This window comes from Acomys russatus, chromosome X (genome assembly GCF_903995435.1).
Source record: "Acomys russatus chromosome X, mAcoRus1.1, whole genome shotgun sequence".
NCBI classification, from domain to species: domain Eukaryota; kingdom Metazoa; phylum Chordata; class Mammalia; order Rodentia; family Muridae; genus Acomys; species Acomys russatus.
This window is the reverse complement of record NC_067169.1, coordinates 89,997,655-90,019,832: the sequence shown is the minus strand read 5'-3', so window position 1 is coordinate 90,019,832 and position 22,178 is coordinate 89,997,655. Positions and strand designations below refer to the sequence as shown.

The 22,178-nt window shown below is 37.6% G+C and overlaps 1 protein-coding gene across 2 annotated transcripts in view; it reads left to right on the top strand.

The window, feature by feature from the left end:
* Positions 1 to 20,975, top strand: part of Wdr44 (WD repeat domain 44) — a 99,237-nt gene extending 78,262 nt beyond the window's left edge. For both annotated transcript variants that reach the window (XM_051142385.1, XM_051142384.1), the window contains exons 14-21: positions 3,823 to 3,936; positions 9,119 to 9,241; positions 13,131 to 13,322; positions 13,482 to 13,583; positions 13,807 to 13,922; positions 14,945 to 15,072; positions 16,504 to 16,638; positions 20,261 to 20,975. In XM_051142385.1, coding sequence (XP_050998342.1) covers positions 3,823 to 3,936; positions 9,119 to 9,241; positions 13,131 to 13,322; positions 13,482 to 13,583; positions 13,807 to 13,922; positions 14,945 to 15,072; positions 16,504 to 16,638; positions 20,261 to 20,355 — 1,005 coding nt within the window. In that variant the 3' untranslated portion in view covers positions 20,356 to 20,975. The remainder of the gene's footprint in view (positions 1 to 3,822; positions 3,937 to 9,118; positions 9,242 to 13,130; positions 13,323 to 13,481; positions 13,584 to 13,806; positions 13,923 to 14,944; positions 15,073 to 16,503; positions 16,639 to 20,260) is intronic.
* The last annotated feature ends 1,203 nt before the right edge of the window (positions 20,976 to 22,178 follow it).

The following is a 22,178-nucleotide window of genomic DNA, read 5'->3' as shown; positions in this document are numbered from 1 at the left end:
GAGACATTTTTAAATAACCAAGAAACCAATTAAACATCCCAAATCTGAAATACTACAAATAGAAAGTTCATCATCATGAAAACTTTTCTCATGCACAAGATAATTAATGCTATAGCTGGTGTAGTGGCTCACACCTTTAAGTCCTGCACTTGGGAGCCAAAGGCAGGCAGATATCTGAGTGAGTTTGAGGTCAGCCTGGTCTACTGAGTTATTTCTAAGACAGCCAGCGCTACACAGAGAAACCCTATCTAAAAATAACAAAAAAAATTATTATTAAAAATATTGAGTGACTGGAGGGCTGGCGGTAGAGTGCTGTGGCTCTGGATTAGATCTCCAATACCAAAAATGCACGGAAAAGAAAATGAATGTCTAAAGAGAAGAGACCTGGTGGTGTGTAGAGGGCAGGGGCTAGACTGATGGTTCAGAATACTTGTTGCTCTGCAGAGCATCTATATTCAGTTTTTGGCTCTGACATGGTGGCTCACAAGCATCCCTAACTGCAGTGCCATGTGACCCAGCACCCTCTACTAACCTTAAAGACATCAGGCATACACTTAGTACACACACACACACACACACACACACACACACACACACACACACACACACACACAAACACGTATACATGCATACATACATGTAGGCAAAGTACTCATACACATAAAATAAGACAAATAATTGTTTTAAATTAAAGAGGCCTAGAAGTGCTGTTAAGTGAAATGTGCTTAAGCAGTAATGAAAAATAAATAATTATTAAGTTGGCTTTTATGTAATGAGGCAAGAATATTAACATTATGCCTTTTATCAGGGTTAACTAGTCTGGAAGTAAACTTTGGGGAAAAGTTGATCTCTAGAAGTGATTGGTAAACAGTCCAAATCTCTGTGTTCTGGTCTGCCTGCATGGTTCCTGTGAAGATGTTTCTATAAATGTTTAAAGTTCTATATAGGGCTGGAGGTATAGTACGGTATTGAGAGTCATTGTCTAGCATGCATGAGGCCCTGGAGTCCATCCTCAGCACTAAAAATCATCCTCCATTATAAACAAATAATAGTCATAGCTTATTTCTCTGTCCCATAGTTACTTTTCTAATTCAAGGCCTCATTTTTTCCTATATTTTAATATTTGATGATTTTATTATTAAAATATAATTACATCCTTTCCCTCATTCCCTTTCCTTATTCTATCTGCCCCCCACACATACACACTTTTTTTCCTCTTAAATTCCTGGCCCTCTTTTTCTTTAATTGTTATTATCTCTCTCCCTCTCCCCGCTCTCTCACACAAACACACATAAATAATATAACCTGTTTAGTATGAGTAGTGTTGTTTATGTGCACGTGAATTCAGGGTTGAGCACTTGGTATCATATAAACAATTAGAGAGGCTCATCCCTGTGGGGAAGACTATACTAGTTTGTCCTTAAGTGGGGTGCCATGACATTTTCCTCCTTCCTCATTGCATGTCTTTTGGTGTTGTCTTTGTTTAGGTCTTATTTTGACAGCCGTATAGTAGAGAGAAGTATCATGGATGAAGCATCTCTTACCATTTCTAGGAGATACAATCTCACAGCAGATACCCTGGTCCTCTGGCTCTTAAAAATCTTTCTGCTCATTTCCCTAAGTTTTGTTAAATGATAATGTGGTTCTTAAATTATTTTTAAGCATTAATTCCCAAGGATTATTTTTGTTTGTTTGGACAACTAACATTCATTTCAGGATAGATGGCTCAGTATTTTGTTTTTTGGGGGTTTTTTGTTTGTTTGGGGATTTTTATTTTATTTTTTTGGTTTGTTGTTGTGGTTGTTGTTGTTGTTTGGAGACAGAGTTTCTCTGTGTATCTTTGGCTGTCCTGGACTCACTTTGTAGACTAGGCTGGCGTGAACTGATGGAGATCTGCCTGCCTCTGCCTCCCTGAGTGCTGGGATTAAAGGCATGCACCACCACGTCAGGCTGATGGCTCAGTTGTTCAAGGCTAGGCTCATAACCAAAAAATAGAAGGTCCCTAAGTCTCAGGTGTAGGAGTTGTATTAGCTATAGCCGTTGGGGATAGGCACCCTATGACCAGTGTTTCTCTGCATTTTGACCAGTTGTGATTTTTCTGTAACGGCCTCTACTTGTTGCAAATAGAAGATTCTTTGGTGAGGGCTGGTAGCTATAGTTATCCATCAATATAAAATAAGTATTTACAGTGCAGTTAGAAATTATGCTGGGTTAATAGTAGTAGGTTCTCTTGTTGGCAGTAGTAGGTTTTCTTTTAAGATGCATACTCTCACTAGCCCCAGACACTTGCCAAGTTTCTAATACCAGCTGTGAATCCCCTCCTGTTGAGTAGGCCTTAAATCCAATTACACTTGCTGGTTACTGCCAAGATTTGAATGCTACTGCTACAGTCTTAGTGATATCACATGCTGCTTATTGTTATGGTTCACAGGCTTCGCAGGCTTCACAGTTCACAGTTCACAGTTCACAGGCTGGGTACAACTGCTGATTGCTTGTCTCCCTGATAGCACTTCCCTAAACTTTAAAGTTAGTCCTCAAGGAGGAGGCCTTCAAGTCAAACCTCGCTTGGATCTTCCAAGACCTGTACCTGAAGTCAAACCTGCATTCTTAAACTCATTTTTTCCCCACTTCCACCTGCAGGAAACAGGATTTGACATTCTTCACAGTTGTCTTTCTAAAGCTCCAGTCCGATCTTGTTACCTTTCCTTTTCAGAATTCTATATTGGTTCTCCATGGCCTTCTACCACCTAGAATTTTGAGCTCAATTTTGAGATCCGTCATGAGGTAGTCTCAAAAGTACTTTTCCACACTCATATCTTTTTTATAATTCCATGAATTTTTGTCTTTATCCTCATCCAGCCACTCTTCCCTAAGCATACAGGCTTAGCAGGAACTCCATATTTTTTCTCATGCTACATGCTTTAAAGCAGATGAGAAATAAATCTGGAGTTTCTAGTTAGATAACATATTCTGTCTTGAATCTCTTGTTTACAGGTGGCTGTGTGACTTTCTAATATGGTACTTTAACCTCTTGGGCCTGTAGGGATTTTTTTCTTAATGTCTTCATATTCATGGTGTTAATACCTATTTCAAAGAGTTGCTAGGATTCATTCAGATGATAAATATACAAAGCATGCAATAACTAATTTTGGCATGCATGTATGGCATTATTTTCTACACACCTCTGCAAACCATAAGAAACCTAATTATAAATGGCTTAAATAATGAGGAAGTGAATCAAGAGGTAAGGCTCCTCAGAACTAATTAGCACAGCAATTTCACCAGAGTTCCATCAGCTTTCTGCTTTTTACTCTTTTGTCTTGGGCCTTTCCCTACCTTCTGGTCCTAAGAAGGCAGATACAGTGTCACATTGAGATGTTCAAAGACAAGAAAAGGGGAAAGTCTCGTAAGTGGGCTCTGTTGAATACACCCTGTGGCTAAACTAGCCATCCTTGGGAAATGGAGGGAGTTAATCTTAAATTAGTTTAGCCCAGTCATGACTCACCCCCTTGAGCTGGTTCCACTTCTCCTGAAGAAACAGATGATAAGAAAAAGTCAAATGAAGGGGCTGCTTAAAGAGAGGGAAGAATATGATAGTAGGGTCTATTGCCCCAGGAATGATTCTAATTTATTAATTCCTGGAGAGAAAGAAAGGTGGTAAGTAATAAATCAGCATCAACAGGGGAGTCTGTTTTGGGTGGCTTGAGATTTCAGTTGAGCATCATACAAATTGATGAGAGAACAAGTGGGTGTGAAAAGTCTGATGTTCTTGTTTTAATAGCATTACATCTCAGTTTTAAAGTTTATTTTATGTCTAACTAGGTATGTAGTGGAACTGACGAAGACCCAGATGACAAAAATGCACCGTTTCGGCAGCGGCCATTTTGCAAATATAAAGGGCATACTGCTGATCTCCTTGATCTTTCCTGGTCTAAGGTAAGAAATTATTATTTGAATTACATATTAATGTGTATGACTTTGACCTTAATATTGTAAAATGTCTTACTTGTATGATTATTATCACAGTAGCAAGTGTCGGCTATCTACGTTGTAAAAGTTATTTACAAGCTAATCTAAGTTCTAAAAAAGAGGAGGTTCAAGTAAATGTTAATACTGCTTAACAATTTAGATCTATCTGCGTATTATTTGCCATTTGCTTTTTATATGCAGAGATTTTCGGAGAGAAATGATCCTTAACAAAAATGAATTTGACTTCAGCTACAAAGATCAAGTCTGGTCAATCTTTAAACCTGCTTTAAGGCTAAGTTGCTACCTTCATGCAATTTCTCATTTTTCCTTAACAATTCATTTTGTGAAGTTTTTCCCAAAAAGCAATATTATATTAGAAGTAAAGGGATAATTTTGCCACTGAATACCTCAACAGTATTTTTAAAAATTAAGATCAACAGCCAAGGCTACACAGAGAAACCTGTCTTGGGGAAAAAAAACACACACACACACACAGAAAGAAAATCTTTAAACAACTTGAGAAAATAATATCTGGGATACAAGCGGTACCCATATATTTTAATTATGTCATAAAAAACCTTATGTAGCACAGAGATATCAATTGTAAGTTAAATCAAACGGCACTTGAGATCTGCTTACTTGCTAGCAAGAGAAGAGACAGGTAGACCCATGGACTCTCTGACAAGCCAGCCTAGCCTGCCTGGAAAGTTCTAAGCTAGTAAAAGACTCAGTCTCATACAATAAGTACTACCTCAGGAACAACACCTAAGGTAACCCACTGACCTCCACATGCATGTGCATACATGTACATGTGCACACACGAACACAAACAGGAACAGAGCCAGTGTTTTGGGGGGAAAACTAAATTTTTAGTCTTAAAATTTTTTAATTACATCTATTCACTTATTTCTGTGTGTATATGTGTGTACACATGTGCCAAGGTATGCATATGGGGGCCAGAGAACAAGTGAGATTCAGTTCTCTCCTACCATGTGTGTCCCAGTGATTGTCCTCAGGTCATCAAGGCTTAATAGCAAGCACCTTTGCCCTGTGAGTTGTCTCAACGTCCCAGATCCTTTTTACGTATAAATAGTTTTATGTCTGACTTTTTTATATTTTAGTTGACACATTATAATTATATTAATGAAGTATAAATAATGATAAAAATCAGAAAATTGGCATCTACTTCCTTAAAGATATATCATTTTGTATTTGATGCCTATAGACTCCTCTTTTCTAGTTCTTTAGAAAATCTATAATAAATACTTGTAGCTTACAGACGGTATCCTGTACTATGGAATACTAGAACATACTCCTCTTACCTAATTGCATTTTGGTGCAAAACTAAACAGACTCAGCAGGTGTGTGTGTGTGTGTGTGTGTGTGTGTGTGTGTGTGTGTGTAAGAAAATAGTCAAAGAAAAAGAGACATCAGTTCAAGAGGGAGTAAGACAGAGCATGAGAGTGTTGAAGGAAAAGAACATGGGAAGGTTTAGAGAGAAAAAAGGAAAAGGGGAAATTGATGTAATTATATTTTAATTAAAATCAAATGATAAACTGAGAACATATAAACATTTGTTTGCTTGGTATATTGTATTTCATGTTCACTCAAAACATATCTGTTGGGGGCTGGAGAGATGGCTCAGAGGTTAAGAGCATTGAATGCTCTTCCAGAGATCCTGAGTTCAATTCCCAGCAACCACATGGTGGCTCACAACCATCTATAATGTGATCTGATGTCCTCTTCTGACCTGCAAGTATACATGTATACATGCAGGCAGAACACTGTACACATAATAAACAAATCTTTAAAAAAATACCTGTTGTTCACTTAACCACCTAGTTAAGAGCATAACTCTGGAGTCAGGCTCTAGGACTCATATTCTAGCTGCTTTGCCCCTTATAGTTGTGGACTTTTTGACAGCTTTTTTTTAACTTTACCATGCCTCACTTGCAAAATAGGCATAATAAAAGTAGCATCTTTGTAGAATTATAGGGAACAATTAACTGAATAAATACAAAGCACTTACATAGAGCTAGAGAAATAGCTCAGCAGCTAAGAGCACTTGCTGATTTTGCACAGGACCTGGGTTTCATTCCCAGCACCCACATGATGGCTCACAACCATCTGCTTCTCCTGTGCCAGGAGATCTAACAGTCTCTTCTTGCCTCCATGAACACCAGTTAGGCATGCAGTACTCATACATTCATACCAGCAAAATACTCATACACATAAAATCTTTTTTAATGAAACTACTTGGCACATAGTAAATGTTCAGTTAACATCTATGAATGGGATTGGTTCCCAACATCTGCATGGGGAAGTTTAAAACTGTCCATAACTCCAGCACTAAAAGGATACTTCTGTCCTCTGCAGACTACTACAGTTAATGTTCAAGTGCACCTGTACACGTGTGTGCATATACAGACACACACACAATTAAAAATAAAGAAATAAAAAATGATCTATTAATGTGCCAAGTAGAGGATTTTAGGCACTGAGGACACCAAATTGAAGTATTCTCTATTTGTATTCAATCAAAACAGGTGAAGTTATTGATGTTTATCAAGGATTTGAAAAAGATTCATATGAGTTAAGGAACATACTGAGAAGTGTGTAGCTATGCAGTGGAGAGTATAATTCACACTCCATGTCTTCGGAGCATTACTCTCTAGCCAATCCTGATGTCAGAATACCTCATCACCCTACAGAAGCTAGCATACAAAACACAAAAATGATTGGTACATTGCAAAGATTTAAGAATTCATAAATTCCTCCTTTCCTGAATTCTTCACAAATTCTTTTGTAGGTCACAAAAATGTATTTAGTATCAGTCTACATATTTGCCTTAAGAATGGTGGTAGTCCAGCCAAGGACAATACAGGCGGTAAACTTTAAACCCCTACCCAGATCTAGCCAATGGACAGGACATTCTCCACAGTTGAGTGGAGAGTGCGGTATGACTTTCACATGTACTCTGGTGCCTCACATTTGACCATGTCCCCTGGAGGGGGAGGCCTGGTGGCACTCAGAGGAAGGACAGCAGGTTACTGAGAAGAGACTTGATACCCTATGAGCATATACAGGGGGAGGTAATCCCCCTCAAGAACAGTCATAGGGGAGGGGAATAAGGGGAAAAGGGGAGAGAGGGAAGAATGGGAGGACACAAGGGATGGGATAACCATTGAGATGTAACAAGAATAAATTGATTAAAAAAAAAAGAATGGTGGTAGTTTGTAAGCTTTGACTTCCTGATTCTTGATAGTATGGATACTAGTCATAAAAAGATAAATACAGAAAACAAGAGAATACAACACTTTCAAAACATTTGTGGAAGTTATCTACATTAATGTGTGTGTACGTGCATGTGTGTATTCCTAAATATACAAATACAATCAGCTTAATACAATGTTACTTGTACGTTATGTTTTCAGGGCTGACCATTTTGATATTGAATAACAAATTGGGGTGCTTTTTTCTGGGAAAGACCTGTCACTGTCTTAATTGCTTTCCTAGTGATATGGAGAGACACTATAACCAAGGAATATAATAAATGATTTCATTTATTATATAAATAAAATATATAATAGATATAAAATAATTGGTGGCTAACTTACAGTTTCAGAGAATGAGTCCATGATGAGCATGGCAGCAGGCAAGAATGGCTTGGGCTTTTGAAACCTGAAACCCACTCCTCAAAACACACCTTCTCCAACAAGACCATACCTCCTAGTCCTTCCCAAACAGTTCCACCAACTGTGGAGCAAGCCTTGGCATCCACAAATGATGAAATTAAAATCATGAAACACCACATGTGGATCTAAACTCTGTATTTTAATAATAAAGTGTAATGTCTATTTTAAAATAGATACTTTAAATGTGTTTTGTAGAGTAGCTCACTACACTTATATAGCCAAATCAATATTTTTTCAATTAGTCTTTTTGGTTATTTTTTATTGTTTTTGAAAACAGGGTCTCTTGTAGCCAGGATGGCTTCGAGCTTACTATGTAGCTAAGGATGACTTTGAACTCCTCTGATTCTCCTGCCTCCATATCCCAAAGATTATAGCTATGAGCTACCACAGGATAACGATTAAGGGTTCTTATTACTTTGGGCAAATGACAAAGCATCTTGATATTTTCTGCACTCTACAAAACATGGTTAGAGCCTACCTGGAGTTAGACCACTTACTCTTGAACTCGACCACTGGCAGACTGTGTAATCTTAGGCAAGTTATTTAAATTTTCTGTGCCTCACTATTTTCATTTGTCAAAAAAGATGATAATATGCCTCCTTCACAGAGTTGCTGTATAGTGCTAAGAACAAAGCTTTTAGTAAATTATATGTACTCCATAAATGTTATTACATCCTTGACTTGTTTGTCATCTTTAGACATGTCAAAAAATACTAGAGTCCTTTTGAGTTTCAACATTCAGTGTAATACGTAGTTCTCCCCTTTAAATAGATGAGTTTTAGAAGCTATTGGGACTTGACCAACCAGAAGCTTTTGATGGGTACATGTTTGGTTTCAGGGAAATTGGGCAAATACAATGCCTAACATCAGTTACTCTACCTCTTCCAGCTCAGAACGTTCTGTGATGTATTCTGAGAAATTTGACATTTTCTTGCCTAGAGTATGACAGGAGCACAATAACTTTTTATTTCTATGCTGCATTACAGAGTAATCTTTTTGAAGACATTTTAAATGACAATTAGGATCCATGTAAGTTAGAATTCACCAGTGTTCTTGGTGTGAAAAATAACTAAACTGAAATAATCTAATTAATAGATATCATGTATTCATAGTTAAGTTTAAATATGTGCAGGTCATAACAGCTAAGGCACTCCTTAATCCTCTGCTAGCACCTGACATACTTCCTCTCATACATTGTAAGATTTGTAGTAATGTAACAAGTAATTCTAAAAACATCTTAAAATCAGTGAACTACACTAGATAATTTGAGACAATAATAAATTTTTCAAGTGAATTGAATTGGTTGTGTTCTTTATGACGCTGTGTATAGCAATAACATAGTATATAAAACTAAAAACTGGGAAATAAAACTATAATCCTAGTTTGATTTTGTTGGGTAAATAGTGTTTTCATATATACAGTAATAAAGTAACTGATACCATTTTTTTCCGTAGAACTACTTCCTGCTCTCTTCTTCTATGGATAAAACAGTCAGGTTATGGCACATTTCTAGAAGAGAATGCCTTTGCTGTTTTCAACATATAGACTTTGTCACTGCCATCGCCTTTCATCCAAGAGTAAGTAACTATTTATACATTTTTTATCATGTTAAAAGGGAGATGAAGGAACTTGATTTCTGTGGAAAACAGTTGAGACTACAGGATAAAAACAAACATTACTAGCCACATAATTAAGAACAACTTAAATTAATGTTCTATTTTGCTATAAAAGTGGAAAACAGCGTGGTTGCACAAGAATTTAATTCCTGCACTCTGGAGGCTAAGACATGTGGATCTCTGAGTTTGAAGCCAGCCTAATCTATTTACTTAGTTTTAGTACAGCCAGGGTTACCTAAAGAGACCCTGTCTCAAAAAAAGGGGGGAAAGGGGCTGGGAATGTAGCTCCTTTAAAATCCCCACCCCAACTAGAATCCAAGTACTTCACCAGATGTGATGGTACTTGCCTGGAATTCCAGTAATCAAGAGGTTGAGGCAGGATTATTATGATCATGAGGCCTGCCTGAGCTACATTGGAAGTTTCAGGGTAATGTGGGCTACATAACGAAACTCGGTCTTGAAAAAAAGAAAACAAGCAAACAGTATTTAATTTTATTTCAACCAAAGGGGAAAAACTGATATGGAATTATAAATGCCATATGCCTTTATGGTATAGAGCCATAAATGTTTAAATCTGAATTAGTTTTGTTTTTCTGCAAATGTAAGCACAAGGAAAATTGATCATTGATGCCACCATTACTGCCAGATTTTTAAAAGTGAAGGACTTGAACTGGGTCTAAATTGACTTTCCCTCCCAATCAGGTTGTTCAACTCTTATTTAATACCCATTAACTTTTTAATGCAACATTTAGTCATTTTACCATTTCTTCATCTTTTCCTTCAAATTAAGAGAGATGACTAACTTTTTCCCAATGTAATTGCTCTCCCTAGGCAAGCCTATAGCATAGGCAGTAATAATTCTAAGCCCTTAAAAGATTTAAGAACTCTTGAAATTAGTTTTGACCATCAAGCTAGTAGAATGCTTTATAAATAATGTTCTTCCCTTAAAAATAAAGGATGAAAGCTGAGTGGTGGTGGCACACACCTTTAATCCCAGCACTCAGGAGGCAGAGGCAGGCGGATCACTGTGAGCTCGAGGCCAGCCTGGTCTATAAAGTGAGTCCAGGACAGCCAAGGATACACAGAGAAACCCTGTCTCAAAAAACAAAACATAAATAAATAAATAAATAAATGAAAGAAATGTATACCTAGCAGTAACTGAGCAAAGTCTCTCCACCTATAAAGATAGCAGCACAGAAAGGAAATACTAGGATGGAATAGTTTTCTATGTACTATTTATTATTGAGGTCTCTGTTCAGTCAATTATTTTTTATAATTTTCTTTGAAAACCCAGAAACTATAGTTCAAAACCCTCTACTGATATGAAGAGGTTTGGACGGGCTGGGGAAGAATAGAGCCATGTCAGCATTTTCTTAGATAATGTGATTCTACTATAATGTTAACTGGAAAGAAAGTAACAAGGTTATAAACAAAATAGAAAATTCAAGACACAAGCCAATATTTAAACAAAATTTAAAAATTGAAGTCTAACATAAAATATTTTTCAGTCATTCAACTTCTCTGGCAGATGCTAAGTACAGTTTACTAAACCATAGCCTCAAGAATATCCACCATGTGGCTCACAACCATCTATAATGTAATCTGATACCCTCTTCTGCAGATAAAGCACTCATATGCAATAAATAAAATAAATCTTTTTTGAAAAAAGAATATCCACCATGTACAGATCATTTATGGCAGGCTTCAGCAGTAACTAATAATACATGTCTTATATGAATAAAATGTCCTGATTATTAATATATAATTCTTGTGTTTATGGGGAATGGTGGCTATAATGTGTATGTGTACCCTCTCACCTTATTTTTTTGAGACAGATTCACACTGAACCTGAAGCTCACCAACCAGCTAGACTGGTTGGCCAAGAAGCTCTAGGGATCTGCCTGTCTCTGACCTCCAGCACTGAAGTTACAAATGTGTGCCCGTACCATATATGTGGGTGCTAGAGATCCAAAGTCAGGTCTTCACACTTCACCAGTATAATCATTACATTATCAAAATGTAGCTCAGCTCAGTGGTAGAACTAATTTAGTTGACAGGATTTTTCAACTGTTGGGATTTTTTTTTACACATTTATTTATTTACTGTGTATACAGTACTCTGATTACATGTACGCCTGCACACTAGAAGAAGGCACCAGATCACATTATAGATGGTTATGAGCCACCATGTGGTTGCTGGGAACTGAACTCAGGACCTCTGGAAGAGCAGCCAGCACCCTTAACTGCTGAGCCATCTCCCCAGCTCCTCAACTGTTGTTTTTAAAATACTAAATCCAAGTCATTCGATTTTACCAATAAAGACTTAGGAGCCAAACACTGGGGTGAAAACTTGCTAGCTCAGCAAGGCAGAGAATGCACCCAGCTACCTTCCTGCTCAGCTCAGGTCCCAGAAGAAGAAAAAAGCAAAAAACCCTTCTTCTGTCTCCAAGCTATCTTAAATACCCTTAAAACTTAAAGTCCCTCCTTTCTACTTCCTATCCATCTCTCTATCCAACCTCTGGACTTCCTCTCACTCTCTATGGTTTTTACCTGTGTGTACTTCCTGTCAATCTGGTTGTTTGCTCTACCTCTTGACCTATGGATGACTTTGTTTAATCCTGTTTAGAGAAAGCTCTTGGATTAAAGATGTGTGCTAGGGCTAAACCACACCACAAGTTCTTGTTTACAGTAAACAGAAAGCTCTAGGATTGAAGACTGAGCCATACCACAATTAGAAATGGCTTTTTATAGTTCACAATCTCGGGGTTCACAATGAGATCAAATATCCTGCAACATTAATCCTTGACTCTATTGACATTCTTTGTTATAGTCTGTATATTGTAGGGTGATTAGTAGCACTTCTGACCTCTATTTACATGGTAACATCTCTCCCAACACCAGACTATGCCAATCCAAAATGTCCACTGACATTGCGGTATACCTAGAATGGGGCCAGTTTTTCTAGATATAGAACTCTTGGTCTACAACTCAGTATCAGGTTCCTAAAAAGCAGGTTCCATAAGTTGTAACTGGTATTCGCCTTGTGTCCCAGTGCTACACATGACCCAGAAATAAAAGCATGCCCAGAGAAAAGGCTAGGGTGAAGTGAATTAAAAAGCTGCTACTCACTTTATCTCCCTTTCGGAGATTCAAAATATTGGTTAACTGAGAATCCTGTTTAAGTTTATTACTCCAGAGTTACTTTCCTTCCTTCCTTCCTTCCTTCCTTCTCTCCCTCCTTCCTTCCCTCCTTCCTTCCCTCCTTCCCTCTCTCTTTATTTCTTTCTTTCTTCTTTTTTCTATATAGCTTTGGCTGTCCTATACTTGCTTCGTAGACCATGCTGACATCAACCTCACAGAGATACAACCTGCCTCTGCTTCCCTGAGTGCTAGGGTTAAAGGCATGTACCAGCCTGCCTGGCCACTCCAGAAATTCTTAAACTTAATTGAATATAGACATTATTTCATGTGATGATTACTCAAACATTTATATTAACATCCATACCTTGGAATAGCAGTTAGAAGATATGATGAAGTGATTCAAATTTTATTTTTCCAACATGAAAGCTGACATGTTTAATTGTCATTTTGAATACACAAAACATTGCTATCTTGAAGACTAATACTTTGTGGCTATGTATAAATGTAGCTCACTGTTAGAACACTTGCTTTCATTCATGAGGCCCTGACTTGAGGCCTAGTGCCCAGCCATCACAATAAAAAGAAAATAACAGCAACAGATACCTTTTGAATAAGATTTTTGGAACATTATTTCTAATCACTTAATGTGTTAATTAGCTGAGCTTTCCCTAATGTGAAAATAAAAACATTCTCTTTTGCCACCCTTTTAGGATGACAGGTATTTTCTCAGTGGATCATTGGATGGAAAGCTCCGCCTATGGAACATACCTGACAAAAAAGTGGCTTTATGGAATGAAGTAGATGGTCAGACAAAGTTGATCACAGCTGCCAATTTTTGTCAGAATGGCAAATATGCAGTAATTGGGACATATGATGGTAGATGTATTTTCTATGATACAGAGGTAAGACCCTTGTGGTTTTAGACAAGTCATTTAGATCTTCTGGCCTTCAACTGCTTTATCTGTAAAATAGTGGGAAAATGGTAGTATCTGAGACTTAGAACAAATGATCTTTGAGGCATCTTCTAATTCTGTTATTTTTAATGTATTATTTTGTTTTAGCATTTGAAATACCATACACAAATACATGTACGATCTACTAGAGGGCGCAACAAGGTTGGAAGAAAAATTACTGGCATTGAACCTTTACCTGGAGAAAATAAGGTACTATATAGTATTGAAAACCATCTCTCTCCAAGCTATGTATGGATTCTTGAAAGTTGGTTTTAATACCTCAGCAAGAACATAGGGAAATATTGCTGTTGGTAGTTTTGCTGTTTACTTGCTTTGTATGTAACACCCTTTTGGTGTTATGGTCTCATTTAGATTAAAAGATGATATATTTTTAAAAGATGACATTTTAACCTTTCTTTTGGTTTACTTTTAGATACTGGTAACCTCAAATGACTCCAGAATCAGACTATATGATCTCAGAGACCTATCACTGTCCATGAAGTATAAGGGTTATGTCAATAGCAGCAGCCAGATCAAAGCAAGTTTCAGGTAAATTGGCATTGAGAAACTCCTAAAAGTATGGCATTCCTTCACTCCTCATTTTCCATTGTTTGAGGTTTTTAAATCTGTACATTTTTATAAACTGATATCACACAGTATCATCATCATACATTGCTTACTTTGTCTGCCTGGATGGTAGATAAGAAAATTATCCCTATTTTGCAACTAAAGAAATGGAAATCCAGAGCATAAATAATTGACCTAAAATTATAATTGTAAGAGAAGTTTCTTAGCTCCAGAGTGTTTGCTTTTGAACTTTTATGTAAGCTTTTAAGAGACATCCCACCCCCCTACCACCACTACACACATACTGCCTTGATCCCTTTTGATGAAGGAGCTAAGAAAGCATTTTATCACCCTTAATGCAAAGTACCTTGTCATTATACCTTCACTTGTATTATTTGAACGCTCAATGTGGGATCTGTAAGCTCTCCTGAAATAGGATTGGTTGCCTAGCTTTTCTTCTTTCTGATCCTCCTTTCAACTCTTCTCAAAAATTCGTTCTTTTCTTCTTGAATTACCCATAATTCCCCAGCCATTCAACTGGTGAAGTAGTCTACTTCATTACCCTTTAAGTGACTAGTTCTCCTGGAACGGATTGACAAACATCCCAGTTACCAGGGCTTTGATGGAAATACTAATGCTAGTAGACTATTCGTTAGCCTGATGACAGGCCCTGGGTTGGGTCCCCAACACTAATAATTAATGTTCAAAAATGTGAGCAGTAGCTGACACTCCCCCCATGTCAGAAAAGATTAGCCTGGTTCTCCCCAGAAATAGTCTAGTCATTACCACAGTGCTGGAACCAATGAGTAGCAATGAGCAAAGAGCATCGAAAAAGCTTGGCTCTGCATCAAACCACATTCAGGCTCTTCAGAGTAAGAAGATGGCTCTAGTTCTCAACAGTCTCGCTCAACGGTTGTTATAGATATCTTCAATTAGGAAGCACTGATAGAAGGAAACCTTGATTTTTTTCTGTTTATTTTTTGACCTGTCCTGCTCAAATATAGCCATGACTTTACTTACCTCGTTAGCGGTTCAGAAGATAAATATGTTTATATCTGGAGTACTTACCATGACCTAAGCAAGTTTACTTCAGTCAGGAGAGATCGTAATGACTTCTGGGAAGGTATTAAAGGTAAGCAAATGCAGCTTACATATATATGTGCCTTATTATAAAGGAGTAGAGATTTGTTATGACCTCACTATGCCAGAAACATAGATGGACATATTTTATGTTTTTCCACTATGTCAGAATTTATACAGTAACAATAAACTCATAAGTTACAACAGATTTGTTGGCTGCAATTTCCCAAGAAGTCCCAGTGTCCTTTGATAAATGGCCATTGGCTAACAAAGGTTCTTTTATCCTAATTTTTTAAAGTATTCCTTGTGTGGGGGTAGTGTGGGAGGTACAGTTCCACACATGATACTGTACAAGTGTGGAGGCCAGAGAGGACAACTTTGTAGAGTTGGAGCTCTCCTTCCACCTTTACATATGGGTTACAAGGATCAAATTCAGGTTGCTAGGCTTCTGTAACAAGAACCTTTATCAACTGGGCTATCTCACTGGCCCTTTTGTTCCAAACTTAACTCCTAATAGTATGTTTCAAATCACACATTGCACATGACAGAGTAATTAGTAGCTTATAGAGTGGCTACAAAATAGTTAAAGAGGCCTTAATAGGGCAGAGGCAGATAGATGCAAAGAGAGTGACTGAGACAGTTACATAAGGCATTAAGGAACACAATGGAAGACCTTCTGGAGGCTCAGCAGAGCAAACCCACAGCCAAACCATGAAAGTACAGGTGGCAGGCAGACAATTCAAGTGGAACACTTCAAGCAGAGTGCACTAAGATGAGCTGAAGCTTAGGGGGCAATTGTGTGTTCTCTGTTTTTTTACATAGACCAGGTGCTCATATAGCAGTTTACTGGGTAATCATTGTCATTAAAATGATAGGGTCTATCTTTTTTAGGGTTCAGATGAAAGTATCTACCTTTTTCTGTGTTCACAAAATTCTGAGGCCCTGTCTTTCTGATAGAGTTTTAATAAGCCCTTGTAGTCATATGCTTCCAGTCTACTTTGATAGGTTTATAGGTGCTGCTTTTGTAGTTTTAATAATCAGGTCTTAGTCTGCACTTGTAATTCATGCTGTATGGTGATAGTGTCTATGTGTAAAAATAAGATGTAAAGTCATCCTGCCTCTGCACTTCTATTCAAAATGGAGCCAAATGCTGCTAGGTATATGGAGCCACCCAGAGCAAGGCATGTAGAAACTTAGAGCAAGGCAGAGCTTGATCCTCAGATATATACTGGAATGTTAGCACTTATAATGAGTTGTGTTTCATAGCTGACTATTTCATTTCTCTATACCAAGGAAGAACTGCTCCTGGCCTAAAATTTGAAAAGTTATGGAAGCGTAGAACCTATATGAGACAATTTTTAGAAAATATTTCTGGGCTTTAAATTAGTCTTACATGCTCTAAAGGATCTTTTTCATGTTCTCATTTTTGCCTTGATGCTTAGTATATAATTTCTCAGTTATCCTAAAATAAATCTTTTCCCAGCACATAATGCAGTTGTTACATCAGCCATCTTTGCTCCAAACCCAAGTTTGATGCTATCCTTGGATATGCAATCTGAAAAATTAGAGGGGACTGATAAAAGTGAAGATGCTGAAGTTCTGGATAGCACATCTACTGGTAGGTGCCTATGTTTTATTTGGTCTGGTTTTTTTTCTACCCACCTATGGGAACATTTTCATGCATGTAAAGAACATTTCATATGTATAACATAGCAATTGTTAGATAATCATTTCTGAACATTCTAGTAACATGTTTCTTGCAAGTTTTACATCTTTAAATTCATCTAGGAATGTCGGGAAATTGGATCAGTTTTGCAGGCAGCATTCTCTGAAGAGAAATCAAAATGGGGGCCAGCAAGATTTCTTAGCCAGTAAAGGCCCCTGCTGCCAAGCCTGACACTGTGTTCGATCCCCAGGATCCACATGGTAGAAGGAAAGACTGCTCTGTCCTAATGCACACATGCCATCACATGCACCCCATGCCATCACATGTGCCCCATGGATAAGTGACATAATAAAAATTTAAATGAAAATAAGATTCTGCAAAACCAACTTAATTCAACTTCTTCCAGACAGAAGTAGCAAAGACCTTAGCTTATTCAATGTAGTGTCAGTGCCTAGTGCAGGGCTTGACTGCTCTGAGGCAGCACTCAATAATCATTTGCTGGCTGAACTGATTGCCAAATGAAAGCAAGGTGCTTTTGCTTTCTACAAATGCTTTTCTTCTTGAATCAGGTAGCTGTTACATACCTGCAGTTTTGTGTGATCTGTAGTATGTGCTTTGAGAATGAATACTAATTTCAGTTATTTGCTTGCTTGTTTGTTTTGAGACAGGGTCTTAGTGGGTAGCCCTGGCTAGCCTAGAACTTGCTTTGTAAACGAGGCTGGTCTTGAGTCACAGAGATCTGCCTGCCTGTGCTTCCTTGTGCCTATGCTGAAATTAATTTCAGGTATTTGAAATGCCAGAACCCAAAGTGAAAAGAAACTGTCAAAAGTAAGAGTGAATGTACCATGCAATTATATAAAAAATGTTCTGTACTAGTCCTTAAGATTGTGGTTCAGAACATGCACTAGTGGACCAGTTGTTAGGGAAAATGAGCTTGTGTTAGGAATTTCACTCATAAATACTTTCTTAAATATTTCTGTACCTAGTGCAGACTTTTTAGAGAGCCATGAAATCACAGCAATAAATAGGATGTAAAGATGGCTCTGTTGTTTTGTTTTGTTTTTTGAGAAAAGAATTTTGTATTTAGCTCTGACTGTCTTGGACTTGGCTGGCCTCACACATCAGAGACTTGCTTGCCTAAGTGTTGGGATTGAAAGTGCACACCACCATGCTTTGCTTCAGGGGGTACTACTTTTTTTTTTCCTTCAATTTTTATTTATTTAGTTAATTTTCAAGACAAGGTTTCTCTGTAGCCTTCACTGTCCTGGACTTGCTTTGTAGACCATGTTGGCCTCAAACTCACAAAGATCTGCCCACCTCTGCCTCTTGCCTCTGCCTCTTGCCTCTGCCTCTGCCTCTGCCTCTGCCTCTGCCTCCCTAAGTGCTGGGATTATAGGCATGCTCTACCCACTGCATCTGGCTTTTTTATTTCTTTCTCTTTTTCTGGACAGGAGACCTGAAGTCAACCCCTACTCACTCTTCTCTGAATGACCCAGAGAAGTCACTTGGCCATTCTGGAATTTCCAATTGCAATTGGCTAGAGCCTATTGGAATAGATAACAACCCTAGAGTAAAGTGCCCCAGAAGATGGGAAGTACACCAGATCTGGCCCCTCCCGAGTACACTGCTCCCTCCAGCACTCCATACTTAGTCAGGTAGTTTAGCACAGTTTCTCCTCCCCTGGGCCAAAGACCAGCTCACAACTGGCACTCCTTGGCCCGACAGAGAGACAGTAGCTGCTGCTATCAGCCCCCATATGTACCTGCTACTCTAGTTTACTGGGCCAAGAACATTGGATAGGAAAGGAAGCCTTTTGTATGCCCCTTCTCTCTATCATACCCACCCCCCACCCCCAGCTCTTGTAGTTGCTTCTTAAAGTACTTGAATTGCTGAAAAGTTCTTAAGCACTTTCAATTAACTGTCCCAGTAATGTCATTTATATTATCCATTCCACTTAATGTGCTATTATGTCTGAAGAATACTCTTAGAAACAAGGATAAATTCTAGCCTAGCACTTATTTCAACCCAAATCATAATTGTTAAGCTTTTACTAAACACCTACTTGGAGACAATGTATTGTATATTTTAAAAAAGCTTTCTCAAAACTCTACCACATGAACAAGGTCCCATAAACTCTCTGGATCCTTTTTAGAGAAGCACAGTTTGTTTCCAAATTTTGTATCAAAATTGTAATTAGGTATATCTAAGATTAAACTGGTAACCCAGGGTGTGGGACCATAAAATGAAAACAATGGCCCTTTCTTTATGCCTGACATTGGCAGTTTGGACTTTCCTGTATTACTCCTGTCCCAGGTTGAAGTGATCTGGCTTATACCATGTAATCATAATTAAAGGCAATGCAATGTAGTAGTCTCATTCTGGAGCTCACCATGTGGTAGGCTGCCCCCCTCAAACTCTTGCCCCACCTGCTTGGTGCTGAGATTCAGCCACCGTGTCAGGCACCAGGATTGAGTCTTCATAAAGAATTTCCATCTTCTTCTGCTTTTCTCGTGTCTCTAAATCCTTACTACTTGTGCACTGCTTGCCTTTAAGATATGCCAAAAGGATTATAAGGAATGTTCAAAGGCTCACAAGATGCTATTAACAAACCTAGAGAGAAAACATTGTATCCTACTCATCTTGTACCCAACTTTTCAATGGAAATTTAAATTCCGCTATCCCTAAGTAGTCAGTGCTTCTTCTATCTACTGTTTTTAGTCTATATGTAATCAAGTTCATTCAATTCCATAATTTGTCAAATGCTTCTACAAAGCTGGAAAATGAAAATGTGTTTGGCCATTCGATGTAGCTACATAGATCTTTAATATGGACCATAAAGACAGAGTACTATCAACATTCACAGAGCAGATCTATGTACTCATTTCAAGGCAGTTTCAGTGTGTCTGTGTAAAGCCAGCCTTATCAGTCACCTTAGCAACAGACTCTCCCAACTGGTAATATTCTACCAACATTTTAATCCTGAGATTGAGAAGTATAACGTAGAGGCCTAAACTACCTAGAGTAACTTAAACATTCAGGGTCCAAGGAACTGTAACATCCCCAAGACAGGAAAAGAGCTTCTAAGAGGAAGTTAAGTGGAAGTGTTCCGTAGGCAGGAAGAAAGGTACCATAAGATGTAAGAATTCTAAAGAAGCTGGACTTGGTGGCACATGCCTTTAATCCCAGCACTCCAGAGGCAGAGGTAGGTGGATCACTGTGAGTTCCAGGCCAGCCTGGTCTACACAGGGAGTCCAGGGCAGCTAGGACTACAAGAGAAACCCTATCTCAAAAAACCAAAAAGGAAAAAAGAAGAAGGAAGAGGAAGAGGAGAAGGAGGAGGAAGAAGGAAGAAGAGGAAGAATTTTAGAGAAACAAAAAACAAAACCAGAAAAAAAAGGAGGAGGAGGAAGAATTTTAGAGAAACAAACAAAAACCAAAAAAACAAAACCAGACAGTTGGGAGAAGATCTTCGCCACAAATGTAGAAACAGGTCATGAGCACATAGTAATTATGGCAACAGGCTTCCTAGTCCTTCAAAATCAACTAATAATATGCTTTTTCCTGTTCTTTTCAGGCATAGTGAAGACAGATAACACAGAAGTTCTTCTCTCTGCTGACTTCACTGGAGCAATCAAAGTGTTTATTAACAAAAGGAAAACTGTATCTTAATTTGAGATTATATTTAAAATAAACATATCGATAAATTTCTATATGTATCTGAAATGAGAAAAGTATTATAGTATTTCAGGCTAACATCCTTTTTTAACTTTTATTGAAAGTTGTTCAAATATAATATATATTTTTTGAGAGGCAGTGTTAGTGATCTAGGAACCTCTAGACTGATAGACTAGAAAAGAATGTGGCTAGATTAACATTGCCAAGCATAGAGTTTATGTTTTGTTATGTTTATGTTTTGTTATATAATTATAAACATGCACAGATTTCTGCATGAAAAGATATTAATATATTAATCACAGGTGCGTGCCTTTTGGTTACATGCACTAAATCTAATGAAGTTAAATTATTTTGGTGGCTCTTTTGGCCTCCTACTGAGTGATAGTCTTGTTTCTAGCTCTAAAATTTTTTTGCACAAAATTTCATTTTTAAGAAATGTGGTATCTTTTGACTGAATTATTGTTTTGAAAATGTTATATAGGTTTTCAATAGGTCAATAACCATATATAAATGGTTTTTTATAAATTTCTCAATTTGGGGGACAAGATTTTTTTTGTGATCTAAATTGTCGACCTATTCTTTACTTTGTATGTGTGTGTGTGTGTATATATATATATATATATATATATATATAATTTTTTTCCTTTGCCACACTGGAGCACAATGTTTCTATGTAAAGAATTCTTTTCTTTATCCATGAGCACCAGGCTTTGCTCACTTAAAAATAAGCCACATTAAGGAGTGAGTCTTCTTTTTTACAATAATGTAAAAATGAACTGTTTACATTTTTTTTAAAGCATTGTAGTTTTTAAAAAATTAAGCTGTTTTGTTTTGTGTTGTTGAATTTGAAAGGCTTTGTAAATACCAACATAATGTACCAATGAAATAACATCTGGGACAATAGAACCTGGAAATGTTGTTGATGGTTTGCATATGTTTCTGAAAATTAAATATGTATCATTAAAGTTGGTCATCAACATTTGTTAAAAGTGAATTATTTTCAAATGACTTGAGTAAATCAAAAGATGCAAGAAACAAATTTTGTCTTAAATTGATATTGAGCAGGTTTTAAATCCCTAAGTGATGATGCATAGATACATGCCTTTAAAACATTGTCTGAGTTTAAATCTAAGCTGAGTAGTGCGGTCCTCTATGCTCACATGTTCTTTCTGCATTTCCTTCCTGTATGTGAGGAGCTAAGGAATCACTATCATATCCTAGTTAATCCAGCATGGTCTTGATCTTGAGAGTTCTTAGCTTTCTACTTGACTGTTTGTCATCTGCCTTGGATTTCCCCTTCGTTGCCTTCTTTCTTTAGACAGTGCTTTCTTCTTCTCCCCTCCTTGTCCTTGCCCCCTGCTGCCTCTCATTTCTTTTCATGATGCTGGATCTCTCATTCTCCTGTACTCTATATGATAAATTGAATTGTTATGTCAGTCTTTCTGGGATTTGATTTTTCGAGACAGGGTTTCTGTACAGCCCTGGCTGTCCTGAAACTCGCTCTGTAGATCAGGCTGCCCTCACAGAGATCTACTGCCTCCACCTCCAGAACGCTGGGATCAAAGGAATGCACTGCCAACACCTGGCTTTAACTGACATCTTTCAGAGCGTTCTATCTTGCCTGGTTGTTTCAACTGCAGATAATCAGGGTAGTGCCATAGTGGTATTTTCTGATACCTGTCATATAGTTGCTTAAAGAAAAGGCTAGTTAAAAGAAAAACTACTTGCTTAAGAACATAATGCTGATATTGCTGATACTGCTGTCACTCTGCATATACACTGAAACCATAAGTAAGAAAGTATGTTTGCAAAGGAAG